Consider the following 21,849-nt stretch of genomic DNA (forward strand, 5'->3'; position numbering starts at 1 on the left):
AAAATATATGCATGTTTTTATTTTCGCTCTTGTATCTGGTTGTGCGAAATGCGTGAAAATATCCACTTTTACAGTACTCTTTATAAGTAAAATAGTGATATTTTGATGTACAACGAACTATACAGATCACTTTATCTCAATGTGCTAACCTTCAAACACTTAGCTTATGTTTGCAAGTTCATTTTATTAGTTGCCACTTCCGCAAAGTTTTGAAAGTCTCACTTTCTACACTCAATCACGTCATGTGCATTAAAAAAAATATATATATTTTCTGTGACCCTCTTAGAGTGACAATTTGTAAAGATCAATTGTGACAGTGTTGCTTCCAGTATATAGAAATCTGTTTTTGCTGAACGTTAACTGCTTTACTAATACTAAGTGCGTTTACTATGCAGCATCTAGAAGCATAGGCCTACTTATAGTTCTTATTATTTAAGCATAAGCGCTTTGATACTGACTGAAAGCAACAATGTACAATTATTTCTTCTTTTTTTAATTGAATAAAAGTTATGATGCACAGAGCTTAGCCTTTGGCTTCTTTGTTTTTAAAGAAAAAAAGTACTATAAAGCAATTGGCAACTTTTAACAGTTTCTACAGTTACTGTAGTAAGAGATATTTCCCTCCTCTTTTTTGTATGTATTTATGTATGTACAATGTATGTATGTATATATGTATGTATGTATATATGTATGTATGTATGTATGTGTGGGTGTGTGTGTGTGTGTGTGTGTGTGTGTGTGTGTGTGTGTGTGTGTGTGTGTTTGGAGGGTAATTTGAGGTTGCATTGAAGGAGTTCATTCCAACCTCATTTTACATTCTCTGCCCGAGTTAAAATCCAAGATGCACTGATGACGACATGCAAAGTGTTGTTTTCTTGCTAGCCAGATATTACCAGATGATGGTGTGTGCAGAGGAGCTTTGCAAAGCTATGCAACTAAAGTGGTATAACATGCAAATGAACTTGGAAATGGAATTGACTTGGAAATACATGCATTTCACTTCCAAGTAAAAAGGTGTACTACTACTAATAACTTCAAGCAATGCTGTGCCAATTCATGTTTGCTTTGCTCGGAAGATACTTGCAATCGTGAAGCTCTTGCATAAAACAAGAAAAGAAAAATTAATCATCTTTCATGAAGCCATAATGCTGAGAGATACAAAAAAAAAAAATGCTTTCTTACATGCTGGTCATTGAAATTTCTTACATTGGTTACAATGAATTGAAAGTATGTGTGTGTGTGGAGTTTCATAATGCAGATTGCTTTTGTCATACAAGTATGCAATGTAAGTGTCTTTGTTCATTTGCCGGTAAACTACAGGTATGGCATTTTTAAGGTATATGCATGATGCAACACAAATGTCAATCAAATGTGATGTTTATAGTGCATGTATTTCTTCATTGGAATCACAGAGTTTCCATGTCATGCTTGTCAAGACATTGAGTTTTGTTGGCTAATGCATGTAAAGATTCCTTGTTTTTCGCTGAAATGTTTCTTGTGATGTATCCTTTGTACAATGTGACATAGGTAAATTAGGATTCTTGATGAAATTCACCCTTATTAATCTCTGTCTAATTTTGTTTCTTTCTTTTATGTTATAACATTGCTGTGAAGTGTTCTCTGTGTATGTGTGTGAGTGTGTGTATGTGTGAATGTGTTATTATCAAGTTTGTGGTTCATACAGGATGTGAACCAACTTTGCGTGCCTCCGGAAGTATTTGATTTTTTTTTTTTATATAGAATTTGCTTAGAATGTGCTTTCAAAAGAAACAATGCAGCCATGCATACTTTTCTTGTGCAATGTATGTGTACATGTACCTTCAAATTTCTATGTCAACCTAATCCTCTTTTTGCTACAAGAGTTAAATTATGCTTACCTTTGAGTTTAAAAGATTCATCGGTTTTAACATTAATTTCTACCGTTTATGTGTAGATTTATGTACATGTTTGTTGAAGGTGAAGAAGAACATTGTATCTTAATTTTTCTGGCCTGATATTTAAAACATCATACCAGAAAATTCTCGACTCAAACATAACTTCATCAGTCTATCAAACTGTGAGAGTATATGTAGTCTGTATGTGTTTTCACAGATAGAGAAACTCAATTTTAATTTGAAGCATTTGGTTATGTACTAAATTTTTGACAATGAGATCAAAACCGAAACTGGGATGACAAATAAACTTCTCCGTCATTCTTCGTTCTTTTTTTTTTCAGAGCTATTTACGCGCAAACGTGAAAGATCTATATTGATGAAAACTAGGGTACTCAATATTCTTTAGTTTCTGTTGAGCAATACATAGCCTTCTATAAGCGAAACCACTCTAGGGCATTATGTACGCACTGGCCATTCTCAGAGGGTACAAGTTCCGAGTCCTCCGGCTAATTGTGTGTCGGAAAAACAATATTGTCGTTCAGCTCACTCTCACCGTGACTGACAAATTGTGAGGAATGAGATGGGTAGACCAAGTCTCAAAGTGCGATTCAACGCCATGTTGGAGTTGGCGGCAGTCAGTTTTATTAGGGAAATCAGACAAACAAAACAGTGGATGGTTCATCACTTTGACTCATGACTTTAAAGAAGAAAGTTAGGGAATAATGTTAAAAAGGGGAAAGTTCATCCTGATATTTTGTGACTTTGTATGAAATCAGAAATAGCACAGAAGCCTGTAAACTCGGTGAATATATATCTATATATATTTTTTTGGGGGGGAGGGGGGGGGGGGAGAAATGGACACACAAAGAAATTATAAACTGTTTAGTTTTCGAGGTATAGGTTGCAGTTGGTCAATAACACTCTACTTTAATATCAAACATATGATTTTTTAAGTCATTTCTTGTCACAAACCAATGAAAAATTTAAGAGGTACATTACTACCTTTGATAGTAGTATATGTGCAAATGTAGATAAGGCATTGTAATATCACTTTTGTTTGACAAGCTCATTCAAGCTCATTCGTCTGATTATTATGAGCTGCTCCCGTTACGGATTGTAGAGTTTTCTATCAAAAGAGGGCAGCACATTGAATTAAACTGATATTTTTGAGATGGTATAACTTCCAAACAGATCATCTATTTGGATTTTCCTTAAATTTTCTCTTGAGTGTCTGACAAGTGTCTTTGCATTCACTGACACTGCTTTTTAACTGCCACTTTAATGAAGCCCTATCTGAAAGTATCTTGAAGAAAAACCTGAAAAAGTATATACATATTTTTGAAATAAATTTGTACATAATCAGACAGGCTGTAACATCCATGATATGGCTGTAATTTAACCAAAATAAAAAAAAATAAAGAGATTTCAGGCCATTTGAGTTTTTTGTTACTTGATATGCATTGCAAGATGTATTCACCATACATAGAGATATTCATATAATATGCATTACAATCAGTGCATTACTATTACCAGGTATTATTGTTAGTAATGTTATAATTGTTACAATCATTGTTACTATCATTAAATACTACTTTTACATTGTACTTCCACTACTGGTACTATTATTATATTTTTTTTCTTTGTAAACATTTAATGAAAAAGGAAATATGGCACAGTACTACAAAGGTACAGGCAGATGCAAACAAGCATCATAAATATGAATTTGTGAAAAGATTACTGTATACAAAATCATATGCAGTGTAGATGAAGCAGCCTTGTAGAATTAAGAAGAACCTTGACAAAGTTTATATTCCATCCCTGACCTATCCTTTCCTGTTTCCCAGCCTGCCCCTTTGCTTTAATCATAGATAAGCCATAATTTTGCTTGAAGAATGTAAAGTTTCAATCCAATTTTCTCTTTTTTTTATGAAAAGCAGTACTGATTTTAACATTGCTGTATTTTTGGCCCCCTTTCTCCATCTTTAACAGATCCCTGCAATGGTGTTACTTGTGATAATGGTGGAACGTGTAATGATGGAAATTGTGCTTGTGTGGACGGCTGGTACGGCACGAACTGCACTGAAGGTGGGATAATGAGACCCTACTGCTACGAAGAGTGGTTATACCCATTCAAAATTCTTGCCATTATTAACTGTCTCAAAGGCCATTGCACTGTTAAAGGGAACTCAAACCCAAAGAGAAATGTGGATTGAGTGAAAGCAGCAACATTAGTAGAACAAATGAGTGGGAATTTGAGGAAAATCGGACAATTGATGCAAGAGTTATGAATTTTTAAAGATTTGGTGTTGGAACCGCTGGATGAGGTGACTACTTGAGGTTATGACGTATGAGTGGACGACAATATAAAGAAAATACCACAAATATTCATTTTTTTATGAAAATTACAAATTCCATCAACTTCATATGTATGTTATGGGTAGCTATTGTTCCCCCTGCTTTCTGAAAGCGGCTAATCAAATGCTAGTGAATTGGAAGTGAATTTTTCTTTATATTTTCTTTATATTTTTGTATTTTGTTGTCCACTCACATGCATCATAACTTCTAGTAGTCTTCTCATCCAGCGCTTTCAACACCAAAACTTTTCAAATTCATAACTTTTGCATCGATTGTCCGATTTTCCTCCAACTTTCACTGATGTGTTCTACTAAAGTTGCTGCTTTCGCTCAATCCACATTGCTCTTTGGATTTGGGTTCCCTTTAATGAAGCACCTAGTAGCAAGAGGAATACATGTATTTATTTTCCATGGATCAGAGATATTGTAAGTTGTGATGATCATGAAGATGATGGTGATGAAGCTGTTTATTATCATTACTTGATTTACCATTACTTGCAAAAAATACCATTCCTTTATTAGAGAACATTCTCATCATAGAATGCTGAGTGCTCTGTGTGACGAGAATGTTTTTGATATATAATCTATTGATTTCTGCTGGGGTCAATCAAAAATACTGTTCAGTTATTTTGATCAGTTACCTGTGCATTTAGTCTGAAATCAGCAGATATTTGCATAATGTCGCTGGGGCAACAAGACCTCGTATCTACAAAATGTCAAATGTTCTGGAGAGCCAAAAAACATGGAGGCCAAAGCACTATAGCAAATGGGATAGCCTTTCCTTTGACATGCTGTGGTGGCTTCATTTTTGGAGTAAGACAATTGGGATTTGGACAGGACATCACTTAATCCATTATTTGACTATTCATCCAAAAAAGTCATTTTCACCAAACTTGCAGATACAAGGTCTTGTCACCCCAGCAACGATAAGTGTAATGGGTTCATATGATGTGGGACTTATGCAGTATATGTAATGAGACTGAGGTACCTCTCCATTGGAAGAATAAAACAAACAAAAGCAAACACTGCAATGACACCAACATATTCGTAAAACACAAACTGCAAGGAGAAAATTCACTCACTTTGTCCTTTTTGGGTCACTAACAAAGCTTCTGCTTATATAAGTAAGTTCATAGAGAAGTTTATGCATCTACGCCCATGATTTTTTATCATCATGGCTACTACCAAAAAACACTGATCAATTCAGTGCTTAATTACGTCAATGTGGGGCAATTTGTCAATCAGTTGCAAAATCTCTTAAATGTTGTCCCCATGTGGCAGAGCTGAAAAGCCTATCTACAAACGAAAATTCAGCCCTCCTACTACACTTGTATGCGCCCACTCATGATGTGTTGAACACTCCTTTAATTATTCAGCATTGGCACTCAATTAATGTTTGTGTCTTTCTCTAGTTCAATTTTTATGCCTCCGCCACGAAGTGGCTCAAGTTATCTTGAAACTTACTACATATTTATGCATGTTCTGCCTTACAGTGATTATCTTATGAATTTTAGGGTCAAAGGCCAGATGAAAATGGTAACAATTTACTATTCAATACAGAAATTGCACTTTTTCTCTATACCATACCTTGAAAAGTACACAATGCATGAACTTATGAACGGGTCAAAGTCAAGTTGAAGTCCTTAAATCCCCAAATACATGCTCTCCTACTCATCCAATTAAACCTAGGTCAAGAAAGGTGAACATTCTACACATTTGTGACAAACTTGTCATTTTGATATTTTGCCAATTTTGTGAAAATGTAATCACACGTTGTCCATATGTACTATAGACCTATTATGAGAATCATGCATTATGGCGGAGGCATACCAGTTGCCATAGCGACATTTCTAGTTTTATTATGCGTTGCAGCTGAATCAGTTGAAGGTGCATGGGCAGCTGGGTGCTGTTAAGCCCTATTCTTTTTAAGACATCCTGGTTTTATGCCTTTTTGCGTGTATTGCTGTATTTCTGACAGGATACTGTGAAGTGAATGGAGAGGTGTGCGAAAACGGAGGGACCTGCAGTGACGACCACAGCGCTTCACCCTACTACAGTTGTGACTGTCCAGGCACCTGGGAGGGGACCAATTGCACATCAGGTAAAGTTTAAGAGACAGGACATCATTGCAAGTTGGAAATTTATCAGTCCCTTGAGGATTCATTTACTTTTGTTTGAGTCTTAAGGGTTTGTCTGTGCCAGATAAACAGATCAGTTCTGTTTATCTGGCACTGCCTCCGACGTTTATCCAAAAATACCACATTACAGACATCGTTTGAATGTAGTTGTCGTTGTGCAAGTACGATTCTTGTGGACGTTAAGGACAGGCTTCCATCTTGGGACAGTCATCACCTATCAACCCATGAAAGATTATTCCAGAATATACTATTTAAGGAAGTTGTCTGTGGGAAATGCATGTTGCAATAAAATCACCTCATCCTCAGAGGGTTGAGTGGCATGCATTTTTTTTTGTAATGTTTTTGTTTTGTTTTGTTCCCACCTCGCATATCATCAACAAGATACGTTCACATTTTCAGGAAGCAGCCTCTATGATCGGAAATGTAAATGAACTATTGTGACTATTGCTTGCTCAGTTTAGTTTTGTCTGTGTGAAATTGTTTGTCACAAATTGTATGCCTTGTACGTCTTGAGAAATTTTTGTTGATTTATTCAGTTGATCTTTGTATCAATGCCTGTTCTTCCCTTGTGATCTCCATATCTTTATATTTGTGATGTATGTCATTATGCCCGACAGGTATATTTCTACAGCCAAGTATTTTACCGAGTCTGTCAGTTCTGTCAGTAAATTATTTGCTTCTTTACCTTTTCCTCCACTCCTTCCATTATTCATCATAATCATCTCATTTGCAGCAGGTCAAATCCAGCAGTTTGTGCGACAAGAATATTTATTAGGAATCCTCTGGTTACCTCCTGCAGCGGTATAACGTAATAAAATCTTGCATTTACAGCACAAGTTTTTTTTTTTTCCGGAACCAAAAATCTAGCGGAGACAAGAAGTGATGGATCTGTGCCTCATAGGATGACAGCCATGTTCACACGGTCACGCTGTCATCAATGGTAGCAATCCTCACGTCCCGCCATGTTGACTTCAAACTTTTGTTGTTGTTGTTGTTGTTGTTGGTGGTGGTGGTGGTGTTGTTGTTGTTGTCATCGTCTTTAAAGGGTTTAAAGGGGTCCTCCATTTGGTGATGCCCCACCCCCATGTGTGGTTTTGTTAGTACTACCACACACTCCATCAGACTTTTCCTCTGATGCCATGATTTCAGCAACCAGAATTCTGCCCAGATGTAGAGTCGAAACATTTAAATCTTGGTGTTTTTTAATATTTGTGTTTAAAGTATTATGTACATTGTATGTGTGAGTGTATGTATATGTGTGTGGGATACCCATATACATAGTTCAACATCTAGGATATAATGAATGAAATGTGTACATGTACATGATGTAATAAATATATTGATACAGTCAAACCTGTCTATAGCGGCCACCCAACGGAGATGAAAAAAGTGGCCATTACAGACAGTGGCCACTATAGACAAGTTCTTTGACATGCTTTTTTTTTTCTTGGAGAGAATTGCTTTCAGTAGTCGTATACAGCAGATGGCTGTCTTAGACAGGCGGTTGCTATGACAGGTTTGACTGTATTTGTCAACAATAATATGATACAAGGATGATGACAAAGGAATGGCTTCTTATAACTTAAGTAGATGTAGGATTGAGGTGAGGAAAATGAAACACCCAACACTCCCCCCTTGGAATGATTTGTGACTCCTTCTTTATGGTACATTATGTCTTTCTATACACATGCAGCATGACAAGGAGGTGTGTACATGTCCCAGTTGGACCATTTACTGTTTACTGCTATTTAAACTACACCTGTACTTATTCATATTTCTCCTCAATACATGATGTATGATTTTATTTTGATCTGAAATGGAAACCTAGACATCAGTGAGTGTGGGTTTGACAGAATTAACAGTGGTGATGACTCCTGCGATAGCGGACGGGGCATCTGCACCTACTCAGATGGAGGTTACATCTGCGACTGCAACGCTGGATATGAAACAAACATGGCAGGCACTAGTATTTGTATTGGTATGTGTTGCCAGACAAGATGGGTGTGTTTTTGTCTTTTTTTTTCGTCTTTTTCATTTGCAGTGGCGGATCGGGGTGGGTGGGGGGGGGGGGGGGGTGGGGGACGCACCGGGTGTGCACCCCCTCTTTATCTTTTTGCTTAGACAAAAGAAATCTTTAAAAAATGAGATGACACCCGGAAGTAGCACCAAAAAATTCTTTGCACCCCCCCCCCCCTTTACGAAATTCCTGGATCCGCCCCTGATTTGCACACAGGTTTGCTTTCTCTAATGGTATGTGGATGTGATATCTATAAGAGAGATACATACGCTTGATTGAAGTAACATGAATGTCCACATATATGTCATAGGATAAAGAAATTGTAGGGCCTCTGATGTGAGGAACTGAACAAAGGCATTGCAACTGATTCATAGGCCGGGAGTAATTTCACTTCTCAAGTTTGGCTAGCACTTTTTGATCAATGGTAAAATATTCTCAACAAAGTTCTGTACAGTCCTGTGTAAGCAGCCTGCTACACACAAGAAAAATTGTGTAGCAGTCATATGTAAAATGCAAAGCAAATTGCGATGCAATACCATTACCAGGAAAATTATTCCCTGGATTGACAAATTGCACATATACATCGACGTAAATTTGCACTGAATTAATCAGTGTTTTAGTAGTAGCCATGATAAAACAATCATGGGCATACATACACGGGCAGGATTTGAACCTACAGTCCTTTGATCACCAGAAAAGCGTTAGCATCCACTGGACCACCGAGCTTCTGCCCGACAGCCAGTGATGGTTTTAATCAGTGTAGTATGCAGCAGCTACTGCATATTTATTGAAATTAATGAATTCTTCCGTTGAGTTGTTTTTATTTTATTTTTTTTTTTTTATTATTTTTTTTTTTGGGGGGGGGGGAGGGGATGGCGATAATTACAACCTGATCCAAAAATTAATTGATGTGAATGAAAAAGAGACATGTAAATGGTGCTTACCGGTAACCATCTTTTCACCTTGGCAAATATACAACATTGGATGTCGGTGCCATTTTCATGCTTTAGGCCTCAAAGATTTTGCATGGTTACCATCAGGGTACCAGCACAGGAGCATACATATATTGCAGGATTACTTAATCTCGGCCCTATCTTCTTTAAACCACTGTCCCTCTTCCAGCCCTCCTTCCGAAATCCCCACTCTTGAACTATTTACTGAAATGAACAGCATTATTCAGTCCTTGTAATAAAAGCAAGAAAACAAACAAAAACAGCCATAGTATGGAAAAAAGGGAAAAATGTATATTTTGCTATTACTGACCTTACTGCTTGAGTGAGCATAAGCAATTTTACCAATAGATTGATATTTTTTTTTTGGTATTTCTTGCAAGATTTAAAGGGTTGAATTCACGGCAATTGTGAAACTTACATTGAGAAATATTTTAAACAATTTTCTGAACCTTCCTCTACTGGGTAGACATTGATGAGTGTGAGGACCAGGGCACATGCGGCTGGGAGAACGGAGTCTGCACCAATACCAACGGATCATTCGTCTGCTCCTGCGTACCAGGTTACACCCTGCACGCAGATCAGATGAGCTGCGGTGGTAGGTGTTTATGTACACTGCCGGTTAAAGGTGCAGCATGTGCGCTTTGAGTCATGGCTGTACAAGCATCATGCATGTGTAATGAATTCCCCTGGCCTCATAATAACATCTCATCCGCTGTGCTTTCTGCTTATTATACCCCCGTCAAACGAAGTTTGAAGGGGGTATATAGGAATCAGCGGACGGTCGGGCGGTCGGGCGGTCGGTCGGGCGGTCGGTCGGGCGGTCGGTCGTGCGGTCGGTCCGTTGCAAATCTTGCGTCGCGAACTACTTCCTCAGTTTTCAACCGATTCCCATAAAACTTAGCACAGATGTGTGCCTTGGGTTGTAGATGTGCAAGACGTATTTTTTGACAGTACCCAAAAGTACGTTGCCATGGTAACGGCATATTATGGGCAAAAATGGGTACAAATCTTGCGTCGCGAACTCCTCCCACAGTTTTTGATCAATTTTTATGAAATTAGGTACAGATGTTCATCTGAATATGTTAATGTGCAAGACACATATTTCCGCAGTGGCAAAAAGTGTGTTGCCATGGTAACGGCATGTTATTGGTAAAATATAGGGCAAAATGCTTCATGGCAAAACTGCTTCATCAGTGTTCTTCCAATTCTCATGGAATTCATATTGAATGTTTGTCTTAGGATATAGGTCAGCATGACACATTTCTTGACAGTGACAAAAAGTATGTTGCCATGGTAACAGCTCACATATTATGAGCCAAAATGATGGAAAATTTTGTGTTGCAAACTACTTCCTCAGTTTTTGCCCAATTTCCATGAAACTTGGTACAGATGTGTGCCTTTGGTTGTAGATGTGCAAGACGCATTTTTTGACAGTACCTGAAAGTACGTTGCCATGGTAACGGCATATTAATGGCAGAAGATCAAGGAAAGATCTTGCGGATTTAACTACTTCCTCAGTTTTTTGACCAAAGCTTATGAAATGTGGCACACACCTTGATCTGGGTGGGAAGATGTGGAAGACATATTTTTCGGACGTGTCGGAAGCTGCGTTGCCATGGTAACGGCATATAAATGGCAGAAGATCAAGGAAAGATCTTGCGGATTGAACTACTTCCTCTGTATTCGACTGAAGCTCATGAAATGTGGCACACACATTGGTCTTGGTGGGAAGATGTGCAAGACATATTTTTTGGACGTGTCGGAAGCTGCGTTGCCATGGTAACGGCATATTAATGGCGGAAGATCAAGGAAAGATCTTGTGGATTGAACTACTTCCTCAGTTTTTGACAAAAGCTTATGAAATGTGGCACACACAATAGTCTTGGTGGGAAGATGTGCAAGACATATTTTTCGGACGTGTCGGAAGCTGCGTTGCCATGGTAACGGCATATAAATGGCAGAAGATCAAGGAAAGATCATTCCTTGGGTAAGACTGTCGTCACGGGGCGGGGGTATTAATCACCTTAAGTGATATTTCTAGTTTTGTGATATATTCAATTCCCCCCTCCCTTTTTTTCTTTCAAATGTTATGTCTTTGCCCCAAGATGATGCTTGAGGCAGCTTTGTTTTCACTTTGTCTGCCTACCCATCTATCTAATAAATATACTCTTCAATTTTACTAATGTGATTTATTGAAATCCCTTTTAATAGTGAATTTCTTTTCTTGATGCTGAGCCCAGAGAGGCTACTTGATGAAGACAATCATTTGCATTTCACTAGTGATAGAAGTGGAAGGTCAAAGGTCAGATTTAAGGGTCACTGACCTCAGACTACAAATGTCATTATCCAAGGTCAAATGGAAGGAAATAAACATGGGACTAATGTCTCCCGATACCAGCAGAATAATGCGAAATCTTGCTACTGAATCAGCATACGGCTGAATGGGACTACCAATGTATAGTCAAGTATCCTATTACCAAACAGTATCCTATTACTGAATGTGTACATTGTCAATGGAAGCCTGTAAAACGACTCGTATACATATTCATTACACTATGCGCTGTTATCTCACAAGGGAAGCCAGTGTAGAAAATTGCTAAACTGCATCAAAAAGTACAAATTTACCTCAAATTTTAGTAATGATTGCTAAAATTCCAATGTTCGTTATTCTGCACCAATAACATTGACTGAAAATACAATGCATAAATTTCCCCATACAGAGGGCGCATGATCGGTAATACAATACGATTCGCATTGGTAAAAAGAGATGACTTTTGTGGAAGGGTTATCGACATAAGGATTTTTTTTTAGTGCGTGGCTTACATGTAGTTTTCAAGTACTGTAAAACATGAAATATTCGCGGCATGAATTTTTCGCGAATTGGAGCCGACAGCCTTTTTCGTGGCATGAAATTTTCGCGAAGTGCCACGGGCATTCAATGCATATAATGTAAACATGGACTTTCGCGTGCATTTTAATTTCGCGAATCGTGGCGCTCGCGAAATTCGCGAAATTAAAGTGCACGTGAAATTCGCGAAATTAAAGTGCACGCGAAAATTCCTTGTTTTACAGTAAATGTAATACCGTTTCAGCTAAACTCATCAGCATGTCAATTTACTAATATCTACTAGGAGATCTTTAGCTGAAATACCTGGTAGTGCATACTGTTGCCCATTTGGAGAAATTAAATAAAATATCATTCGGTAATAGGATACACCTCCAAATATGCACCTTCTCACTCAATGACTGCGACTTTGATCAAAAAAATATTGAACTGACCTGAATGTAGCTGCCATCATGCAAAGTGGACTCCCTTGAACGTGAAGGATGTGCTTCCATCTTGGGACAGTCAGAACCTATCAAACCTGTTGAAGACTAGTCCCGAGTATACCCTGGCAGGTGTCTATGAAAAATGTGTGTTATAGCAAAATCAGCTCGTCCTCAGTAGGTTAAATGGCATGTGAATTTGTTTGATGATTGCCCTTGTTGAAGTGTTTAGTGATTGTTTGAAGAGGATCATTTTCCAGCAAGCTTCCTGCATGCTTCTGATGATCCCATCATTGCAGCATGAAGCATGACAATTGCAGTTTGAATTTATGTAAATGTTACTATGCCTTGCAATGGAAATTAAATTAATATGCAAGTATGAATGAAAATATTTACCCCATAATCTTTTCATCCATCTCTCGTATCATCAAACAGATATTCAGACATTTGCAGCTGGCAGCCTCTATGATGAGAAATGTGATTGAACCACTTTGATTTGCTCAGTTTGCTGGTACTTTTGTCTGCTTGAAAAAAAAAAATGAATTGTTGTTGTCACCACTTGTATACCTTTTATATCTTGAGAAATTTTGGTGGACTTGTTCTGCTGATTTTTGTATCAATATCTTGTTCTTCCCTCATGTTATTGTTGTATGTCATTATACCTGACTAGACAGGTATATTTCTACAGCCAAGTACATCACGTACAATGCATTTTATCCAGATTGTCGTATCTGCCACTTCTTTAAACTTTTCCTTTACTCCATCCATTTACTAGCTTCATCTCATGTGCAGCAAGTGAAATCCAGCAGTCAGTGTGACAAGAATATTTAATAAAAATCCTCTGATTACCTCCTGCAGCAATATACCATAAAATCTCACATATACGGCACAAGTCCCCCCCCCCCCACCCCCCATCCAGAACAAGAAGAAGTAAAGGATGTGCCTTATAGGGTGACAGCCATGTTTACACAGTCATATGCCGTCATCAGTGGTAGCTATCCTCACATCCGGCCATGTTGATTTCAAGCATTTTTTTTGTTGTTTTTTTTTGTTGTTGTTTTTTTTTTATTTGCTTTTGTAGGCAACAATGGACCTGCATTTAATGATGCTCCTGTGCATGTTGTGGTTGCACATGGTACACACAATATTGTATGTACCATATGTGCCATATGTGCCATCAAATTAATGGTTTCTCACAAATAGGTGCAGAATTCAGGTAATGACAGTGTAATTCCCAACACTTCTTCCTGAAATAATCTATGACTCATGCCTTTCATGTTTTGGAATACGCATACAGCATGTCAGGCAGGTGTGTACATGTACACTGTAGGTGTTCCAGTTGGACCAAACTTGTTGCTCGCTGCTACTCTAGCCTTGCCTCTGCATATTTTTCCATCGATACATAATGTATGATTTTATTTTGGTCTGAAATGAAACCTAGACGTCAATGAGTGTGACTTTGATGGAAGTGGAGGCAACAATTACCCCTGCGATAGCCAAAATGGCGACTGCACCAATACAGATGGAGGTTTCAACTGTACGTGCTACGCTGGATATGAGCCAAACATGGGAGACGCCAGAGACTGTGTTGGTATGTCTTTTGAGACAGGTTGGGCATGTATTTCTTGTTTTTAAACCAAGATTTGTTAATTTGTCAGTTGATGTGTTACTCTTTTTTTTTTGTGGTACATGGCTGCGTTTTAACTCTTATGTGTGCCTCGGTGTAAAACCCCCTGGTCGCCACATTATTCTGAGACTGGAACGCATGATCACATTTGGAAAACGTTTTGTTTTTCAAAGCGATGTAACTTTCTATGGAGCCGAACCATTTATCCTAGACATGCTGTAAGCAAACTTGTACAGCTTTGCTGGGGTGTACGTACATCTTATGACAAAGGTATGAAGGTAATTTTTTCTTGCAAATAGCCCGTACATTGTAGTTACATTATTTAGTCCAGGTGGGGGGGGGGGGGGGGGGGGGGGGGGGGGACATTTTTTTTTTTGTCTTTTGCAGACATGTGCACATCCGCCACAGAAAGTTAGAATTTTCTCAAACAACCCCCTATGGAACACTGCTATTCAATCGCCACGCAACACAGGCTATCTGTGTGAGGAACGGAAATCGTGAGTGAAGCTTTCATTGTACTACTGTGGCATTTGGCAATTTATTGATTGGTTTGGGCGGGTTTGTGCATTTGGGCAAAATATGCGAACTTGGCACTCCAACAACTAAAGTCAGGTGTGCGAATGTGGCATATAAAGAGTTAATAGAGATAGAGAGCTGTATGCTTGATTTGAGTACCTGTACCAGGTATCAGATACATCCACATGTGTAGAAAAATTGTAGGAGCTTGTGAGGAAGTAAACGGAAATGTGGTTCTTTCACATGTCTCTACCAGTGGCAAATAAACTCCATTGGATTTCATTGCCATTATCAAATTATGGGTCTAAGAAGAGAATTAATCTGTGCATGGCTACTGATAGGGTAGCGGCACAGCAGTGTAGTGCAGGATTACTTAGTCTACATGGAGGCCCCATCCTGAAATCTACCTCACCCCCCTTCCCATACCCCTATCCCTGAACTATAATACTGAAATAGACCATATTGCTTCAGTCCTTTTTATATAAATAACAAAACACAAAAACAAAAACAGCCAGAGTATGGAAAAGGGGAAAATGTGTATTTTCCTAAAGTGCGTGACCTTACTGCTTGAGTGAACACAAAATAGTTCATCAATAGTTTGCTTTTTTTTTTGCCTTTTTCTTGTAAAATAAATGAGTTGAATTCACAGCAACTGTGAAACTCACAAAGAGACATGTTTACACCAATTTTCTGAACCCTCTGCTCGGTAGACATCGATGAGTGTGATGTGGACCGTGACGCGTGCGACGATGACAACGGAATTTGCACCAATAACAATGGATCGTACACCTGCTCGTGCAAACCTGGTTATGTACTGGATGGTGATCTTGTGACCTGCAATGGTACGTGTCTGTGTACATTGCCACATAGTGCAACGTGCACATATTATATCTTGGCAGCGAAAATATTATGCATATATAATGTATCGCCATGGCCGAAATATGAACATCTCATTTGCTATGCTGTCAGCTTTTTTTGTGGTGTATTCAATTTTCTTCTTTCTTTCTCTCCTTTTTACCATAGACGATGCTTGATGCAGCATTGTCTTCAGTTTTTCTGCCCGCCCATCTACATCTATCAGTACAACTCAATTTTACTAACATGATTTATTGAAAACCTGTAATAAGTCAATTTTCTTTCTTGATATTTGGCCCAGATGGGCTATAGTGTACCTGATAAAGCCAATCATTTGTGTAAACTGATTTATTGCGGTGAAAGGGCAAAGGTCAGGTTAAAGGTCACTGTCCTCAAACTACAAATGTCATTATCCAACCATAACTCTGGCTAGAAATCTCCAGTGATGATTAGATTATGCATAAATTTATTGAAGAAAAGCACAATTATTGACCGAACGTTAGATGAGAGAGTAGCTCTGAAGAATTGTCAATACAGAAATTCACGTAATTGTGAGATCCAAACTCCGTGCAGGCTATCCTCTTCTCCTGTGTCGTTGCGTATTCGCCAGTGACCGACACTGGCCAGGCATCTTCACATCTTGACCATCGTAATAATCTTCACTATCATGCTTTGATTATCTGGGACTGTGGTAACATCCTCCACTCACGTTCAGATTTGTTTAGCCTATCTTATTACTGGACTTTTCTGTTTAATGTGCAAGTGTTGTATATTACTCAGAAAAGCAATCATTTAAAGGAATCATGCAGCTTTTATTATAATGAAACATCACAACCTTCTCTTCGTATTTCATGTGGTGCCTTTTGTCTTTTGGGGAATTCCTCTATTAACTAGCTGGTGATTGTGTACTCTTAACCATCATTTAATACCTAAAAATCTTCATATTTTTTTTCTCCTCTTCATCCTTACTGTAATGTTTCTAATCATATTCTGTGGTTTACAGTGCTTTCATGATTTCTCTCCTCTCCTTTCTCAGCAACATTCTTGAAGTCTGCTGCCCTCTTTGTTTTGTCTCTTCATTCCATTTGCAGGGCTCTTTGAAGTTGGTGATTTTTTTTTTCTAATTTTTCATTCATTACTAAATGGAAATTTTGATTTTGATGGGTACAGTCAATGTTGCATACCATTTACGCCATGTATGTGTGTGAACAAGTGCTTCCTCTATATTTGTGTTTCCATGGTAACCAATGTGTAGCACATTCTTAATACAGTATATCTTTTAATCATACTCTGTTTAATGTTGTTCTTTTTTTTAAGCTCTCCTATATATTATCTACCAGCAGCAGGTGGCGTCGTGCTTACATTCTACACCCATTTATTAAAGGAGGTCACCTTGGTCAGCTCATCACATCAACATCAGGCAGTTTGTGGAACAAGAATATCTGATGGGAATCAATTGTTGACCGCCTGCAGGCATAATGTTTTATACCATAAAGATCTTGTGTACATGTACAATATATTGCACATGTTTTATTCCCCAGTCCAGAACAAAAAGTGATGGATCTGTGCCTCATAGGCTGACAGCCATGTTCGCACTTTCATGCGGTCATCGATGATAGCTATCCTCACATGCAGTCATGTTAACTTCAAGCACTTTTTGAAAGGGTTCAAGTGAACCTGTATTTAATGATGCCACCTCACCCCCATGTGTTTTGATTGCATGAACTACCTACTGCACACTTCATCAGACTTTTTCATCTTTTTTTGAGGCCATGATTTCAGCCAACAGAATTCTGTCCAGAAGTAGTGTCAAATACATTTGTGTCTTGGTGTTTTAGTATTTGTGTGTATGTGTATTAGATTGGTGTGGGGCTGATTGTGTATGTGCAAAGGAGCTACAAGATGTACAGGTAGCTCTCCGATATATGAAACCCTTGTGTGTTTATTAAACATGCAGGATAAATTGAGTGTATTTATGGACATGTAAATGACGTAATTAGCACTCTGATAAGTAGTAAAGATTATATAATGCAAGGATTTTGACAAATTAATGGTTTTTCATATTGTAGGTGCAGATTTTAGGTGAGGAAAATGAAACACCCAACACTTCACTCGTGGAAGTACATGTATTCATGACTAATGCCTCATATGTCTCTCCATACACCTACAACATGCTACATAGGCAGGTGTGTAGGTGTCTCAGTTGGGCTTGATTTGACTTTTTCTGCTTCTCTTGCTATGCCTCTACATATTTTTCCATCGATACATGATGTATGATTTTATTTTGATCTGAAATGAAACCTAGACGTTGATGAGTGCGGGTTTACCGACAACGATTACCCCTGCGATAGCCAAAATGGCAACTGCACCAATACAGATGGAGGTTTCAACTGTACCTGCAACGCTGGCTATGAGAGCGACATGACAGACCCCAGCAGTTGTGTTGGTATGTGTTTTGAGACAGGTTGGGTGTGTTTTTTGCATTTGTTCTTGTTCTTAGAACAAAGTTTGTTAATTTGTCCATTGATGTGTTACTTTCTTGTGGTACATGGATGTGATTTAACAGAGATACAGCTCTGTACATGCTTGATTTGGGTAACGGGTGGCAGAAATGTCTACATAGAGAGAAAAGAAAGAAAAAAACCCATAGAAAAACCATAGCACCCTGTGAGAAAGTATCAAAACTGAATTGAGGGGCTTTCCCATGCCTCTGCCTGTGGCAAGTAAACTCTGATGGATATCAGGGCAATTTTCAAGTTGTATCCCAGAACTGTACAGCATTGCTTTAGTCTTTTTTGATACAAATAACAAAGCAAAAGAGAGAGAACAACAAACAAACAAACAAACAGTCCAGAGTATGGAAAAGAGAAAAAATGCATATTTTGCTATTATCTGCTTGAGTAAGCATACAACTTTAGATAGTTCCAACAATAGTTTTTTTTTTTTTCCATTTCTTGGGAAATTAAACGGGTTTAATTCACAGCAACTGTGAAACTCACGTGAGGAAATGTTTGCACTGATTTTCTGAACCCTCTGCTTGGTAGACATCAATGAGTGTGATGTGGGCAATGGCCCCTGTGACGAGGAGAATGGAATCTGCACCAACACCATTGGATCCTTCAGCTGCTCGTGTGAACCAGGTTATATGCTGGCTACAATGGGGTATACCTGCATTGGTAGGTGTTTACATACTGTACATTGCCACGTAATGCGGCATGCACTCGTTGAGTTGTGGCTGTACAAGTATTATGCATATATAGTGCATTACTGGTACAAAAGTACTTTGGCCAAAATATGAACATCTCATTTGCTGTGCTGTCTGCTTTTTTTTTGTGGTATATTCAATATCCTTCTTTTTTTTTTCATGTCATGTCTATACCTCAACAAACAATGCTTTTAGTTTGTCTGTCCACCCATCTGTCTTTACTCCTCAATTTTACTGATATGATGTATTGAAAATCCATAATTTATGGCTACAGTTTTCTTTCTTGATACTTGGCCCAGATGGGCTACATAAAGTGGATATTTTCATGCATTTTTTTTTCCACACTCTGTGATGATGTCCCTCTTCATTGCTTACTGTGTGTAGGAAACATGGGTCATGAATCCACCAAAACTATTTGAAAATTTTTTCCCCGGCCTCTGAAATTTGTTTCGTCATCATTCTTTCCCCCAGTGCATTAAAGACACATATTTATAATCGTCAGGGTGAATGATCCAAGAATTTCATAAGGGGAGGGGGATGCAAAAAAAAAAAAATTGTCTGGTACTACTTGCGGGTTAAATCAGCTGACAAGAAAAGAGAAAAAAAGAAAAAGGCCTCCTGTGCCGTTTTTCTTGCCACTTTGTGGTTACATTGGCTGACAAGCAAATAAAAAGGCCTCGGTGCAATTTTCTAGTGCCACTGCAATCAAAAATTTAAAAAAGGGGAGGAGGCACAAGTGCCCCTTTCATTTTTTTCTTTTTATTGCATTGTTATGTCTACTTCCGAAAGAGACACGAATTTAGGAAAACTGGAGGCATGTCGTAGGTTCAACGTCGTTTAATCACGATCCATTTTGTCACTCTCCTAGCCTTATTTCAGGCCGTTTCATGACATAAAATAGTCTTGATTCAGACTAAAACGATGTATTAAAACAGTAACCACAACATTTCCCCTCTCCTTAAAAGGAATATCCTTCATAACATGTACCTGATACTTTTATAACCAATAACTTGTCAGTACTTACAATGGTTTGAATATGTATAATAAACTCCAAATAATATTTCCCCAGGTACATATTTTGCATGCCTGTCATTATAACCAAATGCCGTATTATCTTTAAAATCAAACCTGTATCATCTTGTATGTTTTCCACTACCTTAAACTCATTTAACTTGCATGCGTATAAAGTGTAATTTAACTCCCATAATGATATTGTGCAAATCACATTTTATGTATTTCTTTGTTTGACTTGAATCCTGAAACTGAATTAAAATGAAATTTCTCAAATCTATCTATTTATCTGTTCAATTTGACTGTATACATCTCACTTTCTTTTTAAGCCAATAAAACCTGTGTGGAACAATTTACACATAAATATCTATCCTTAATTTCTCTCTGTTTGTAATGTATGAAACTGTATACACGCATATACATCTATTAAAGCCAATACTTCAAATATTCTTTAAAGGTGGTATCACTCATTTGCACACATGTGGAGTCCTGAAGAGAACCACTTAAGCAAATCGTCAACTGAATGGACAGACATAAACCAAACTAAATGTGACTTTAAACAACATAAGTTTCCCAGTAACAATTAAGGAAACATTTGGACCTAGAACTTCCCACATTTGTTTTGTTTTGGTGTTTGTTTGTTTTTTTTAAGAAGTCATCTATAAGATGGTTGCAAATGAGTGTCAATACCTTTACTCTCTGCACAAGGTATAACATGTTTATTTATGGAACAACACATACAAAACTTCCATATGCATTGTCATGCAACACATGGTGAATATATGAACATAGTTCTCAGTCTTTAGTGTTCGAGTCTTTACTCATTTTCTTGGTTTTGGCATTTTGTTAATTTGGATGCATTCCAAATGCGATTGTCCTGAAGAATGTATGTGTAGGGGCCCTTCTTGCCTACAATGCGCTGTGGTGGGTAGTATTTTGAATTGCGCACTTTAACGGCACGCTTTGCTCTGACCAAATCCCCTACTTTGAACATAGGGACGGTTGCACCCCTAGTTTTGTCTGCGTATTCACGCGATTTGGCTTGCATTTTCTCCACGCGTTCGCGAACATCTGTGTCATTGCGCGTGGTACTTCGCTCACTATTGCGATCTTTGCGAATGTTGACAGGTGTTACCATGCGTCGACCGTGGAGTAACTCAGCAGGAGATTTCCCGGTCGTTTGGTGCGGTGTTGAGCGATACGCCATCAGCAATTCAAGCGCTGCATCTTTCCATGGTTTCCTTTCCATGGAAGCAATCTGCACGGTTTGCTTTAGCACTCTATTCCACCTCTCAACTTCTCCGTTGGCACGCGGATAGTACAATGAAGATTTGCGATGTTGAATGTTGAGCGGTTTCAGAAACTCCTCAAACTCTGTAGAAACGAACTGAACACCGTTGTCGGTGACAATTTCCGATGGCAAACCTTCCCTCGCGAACAGCTGGCTAAGGAAACCAATAACTGTACGCGATGTCACTTCACGAACGAATGCTACTTCTGGCCATTTGGAGTAGTGATCAATTGCCACAATAGCATACTTGCATTCACATGAATTGAATGGCCCTGTGATATCAATTCCAAGCTTTTCCCACGGGCCACAAGGAAGTGGAACGCTTTGAAGTGGCGTATTGCGAGGACGTGCCACTTTATCGCTCGTCTGGCATGAAATGCAGTGTCGAATGGATTCTTCCACCATGCCATCCATCTTTGGCCACCAATACGTTTCGCGCAATCGTTGTTTTGTGCGAACGATCCCTTGATGAGCAGAATGTGCAGCTGCAATCAAAACGGATTGACATGTAGAAGGAATGACAACTCTGTCACCCCTGAACAGACACTGATCTATCACTGACAACTCATCGCGAACCATGTAGAATGGTTTCATCGCGTCATCCCTGCATGCTTCCTTAGACCACCCATTTACTGTGTATGAAATAACACGCTGTAGCACTGTATCCGTAGCGGTCGCTTTTTGAAGCTCAGATTTTGTCATCGTAGCGCTAGCGAACATCGCGTTAACATGCTGAATGAC

General features: G+C 38.5%; 1 protein-coding gene across 1 annotated transcript in view; it reads left to right on the forward strand.

Moving 5' to 3' along the window:
- Positions 1–3,835: 3,835 nt before the first annotated feature.
- Positions 3,836–21,849, forward strand: part of LOC139729893 (receptor-type tyrosine-protein phosphatase S-like) — a gene marked incomplete at its 5' end in the record, with an annotated part of 85,886 nt that continues 67,872 nt past the window's right edge. Inside the window, 5 exons of the mRNA XM_071640815.1 lie at positions 3,836–3,959; positions 6,207–6,329; positions 14,045–14,194; positions 15,457–15,588; positions 17,907–18,047. Coding sequence (XP_071496916.1) covers positions 3,836–3,959; positions 6,207–6,329; positions 14,045–14,194; positions 15,457–15,588; positions 17,907–18,047 — 670 coding nt within the window. The remainder of the gene's footprint in view (positions 3,960–6,206; positions 6,330–14,044; positions 14,195–15,456; positions 15,589–17,906; positions 18,048–21,849) is intronic.

Source organism: Diadema antillarum, unplaced genomic scaffold, assembly GCF_040938485.1.
Source record: "Diadema antillarum isolate AM-2024a unplaced genomic scaffold, OU_Dant_1.0 seq00000269_RagTag, whole genome shotgun sequence".
NCBI lineage: Eukaryota > Metazoa > Echinodermata > Echinoidea > Diadematoida > Diadematidae > Diadema > Diadema antillarum.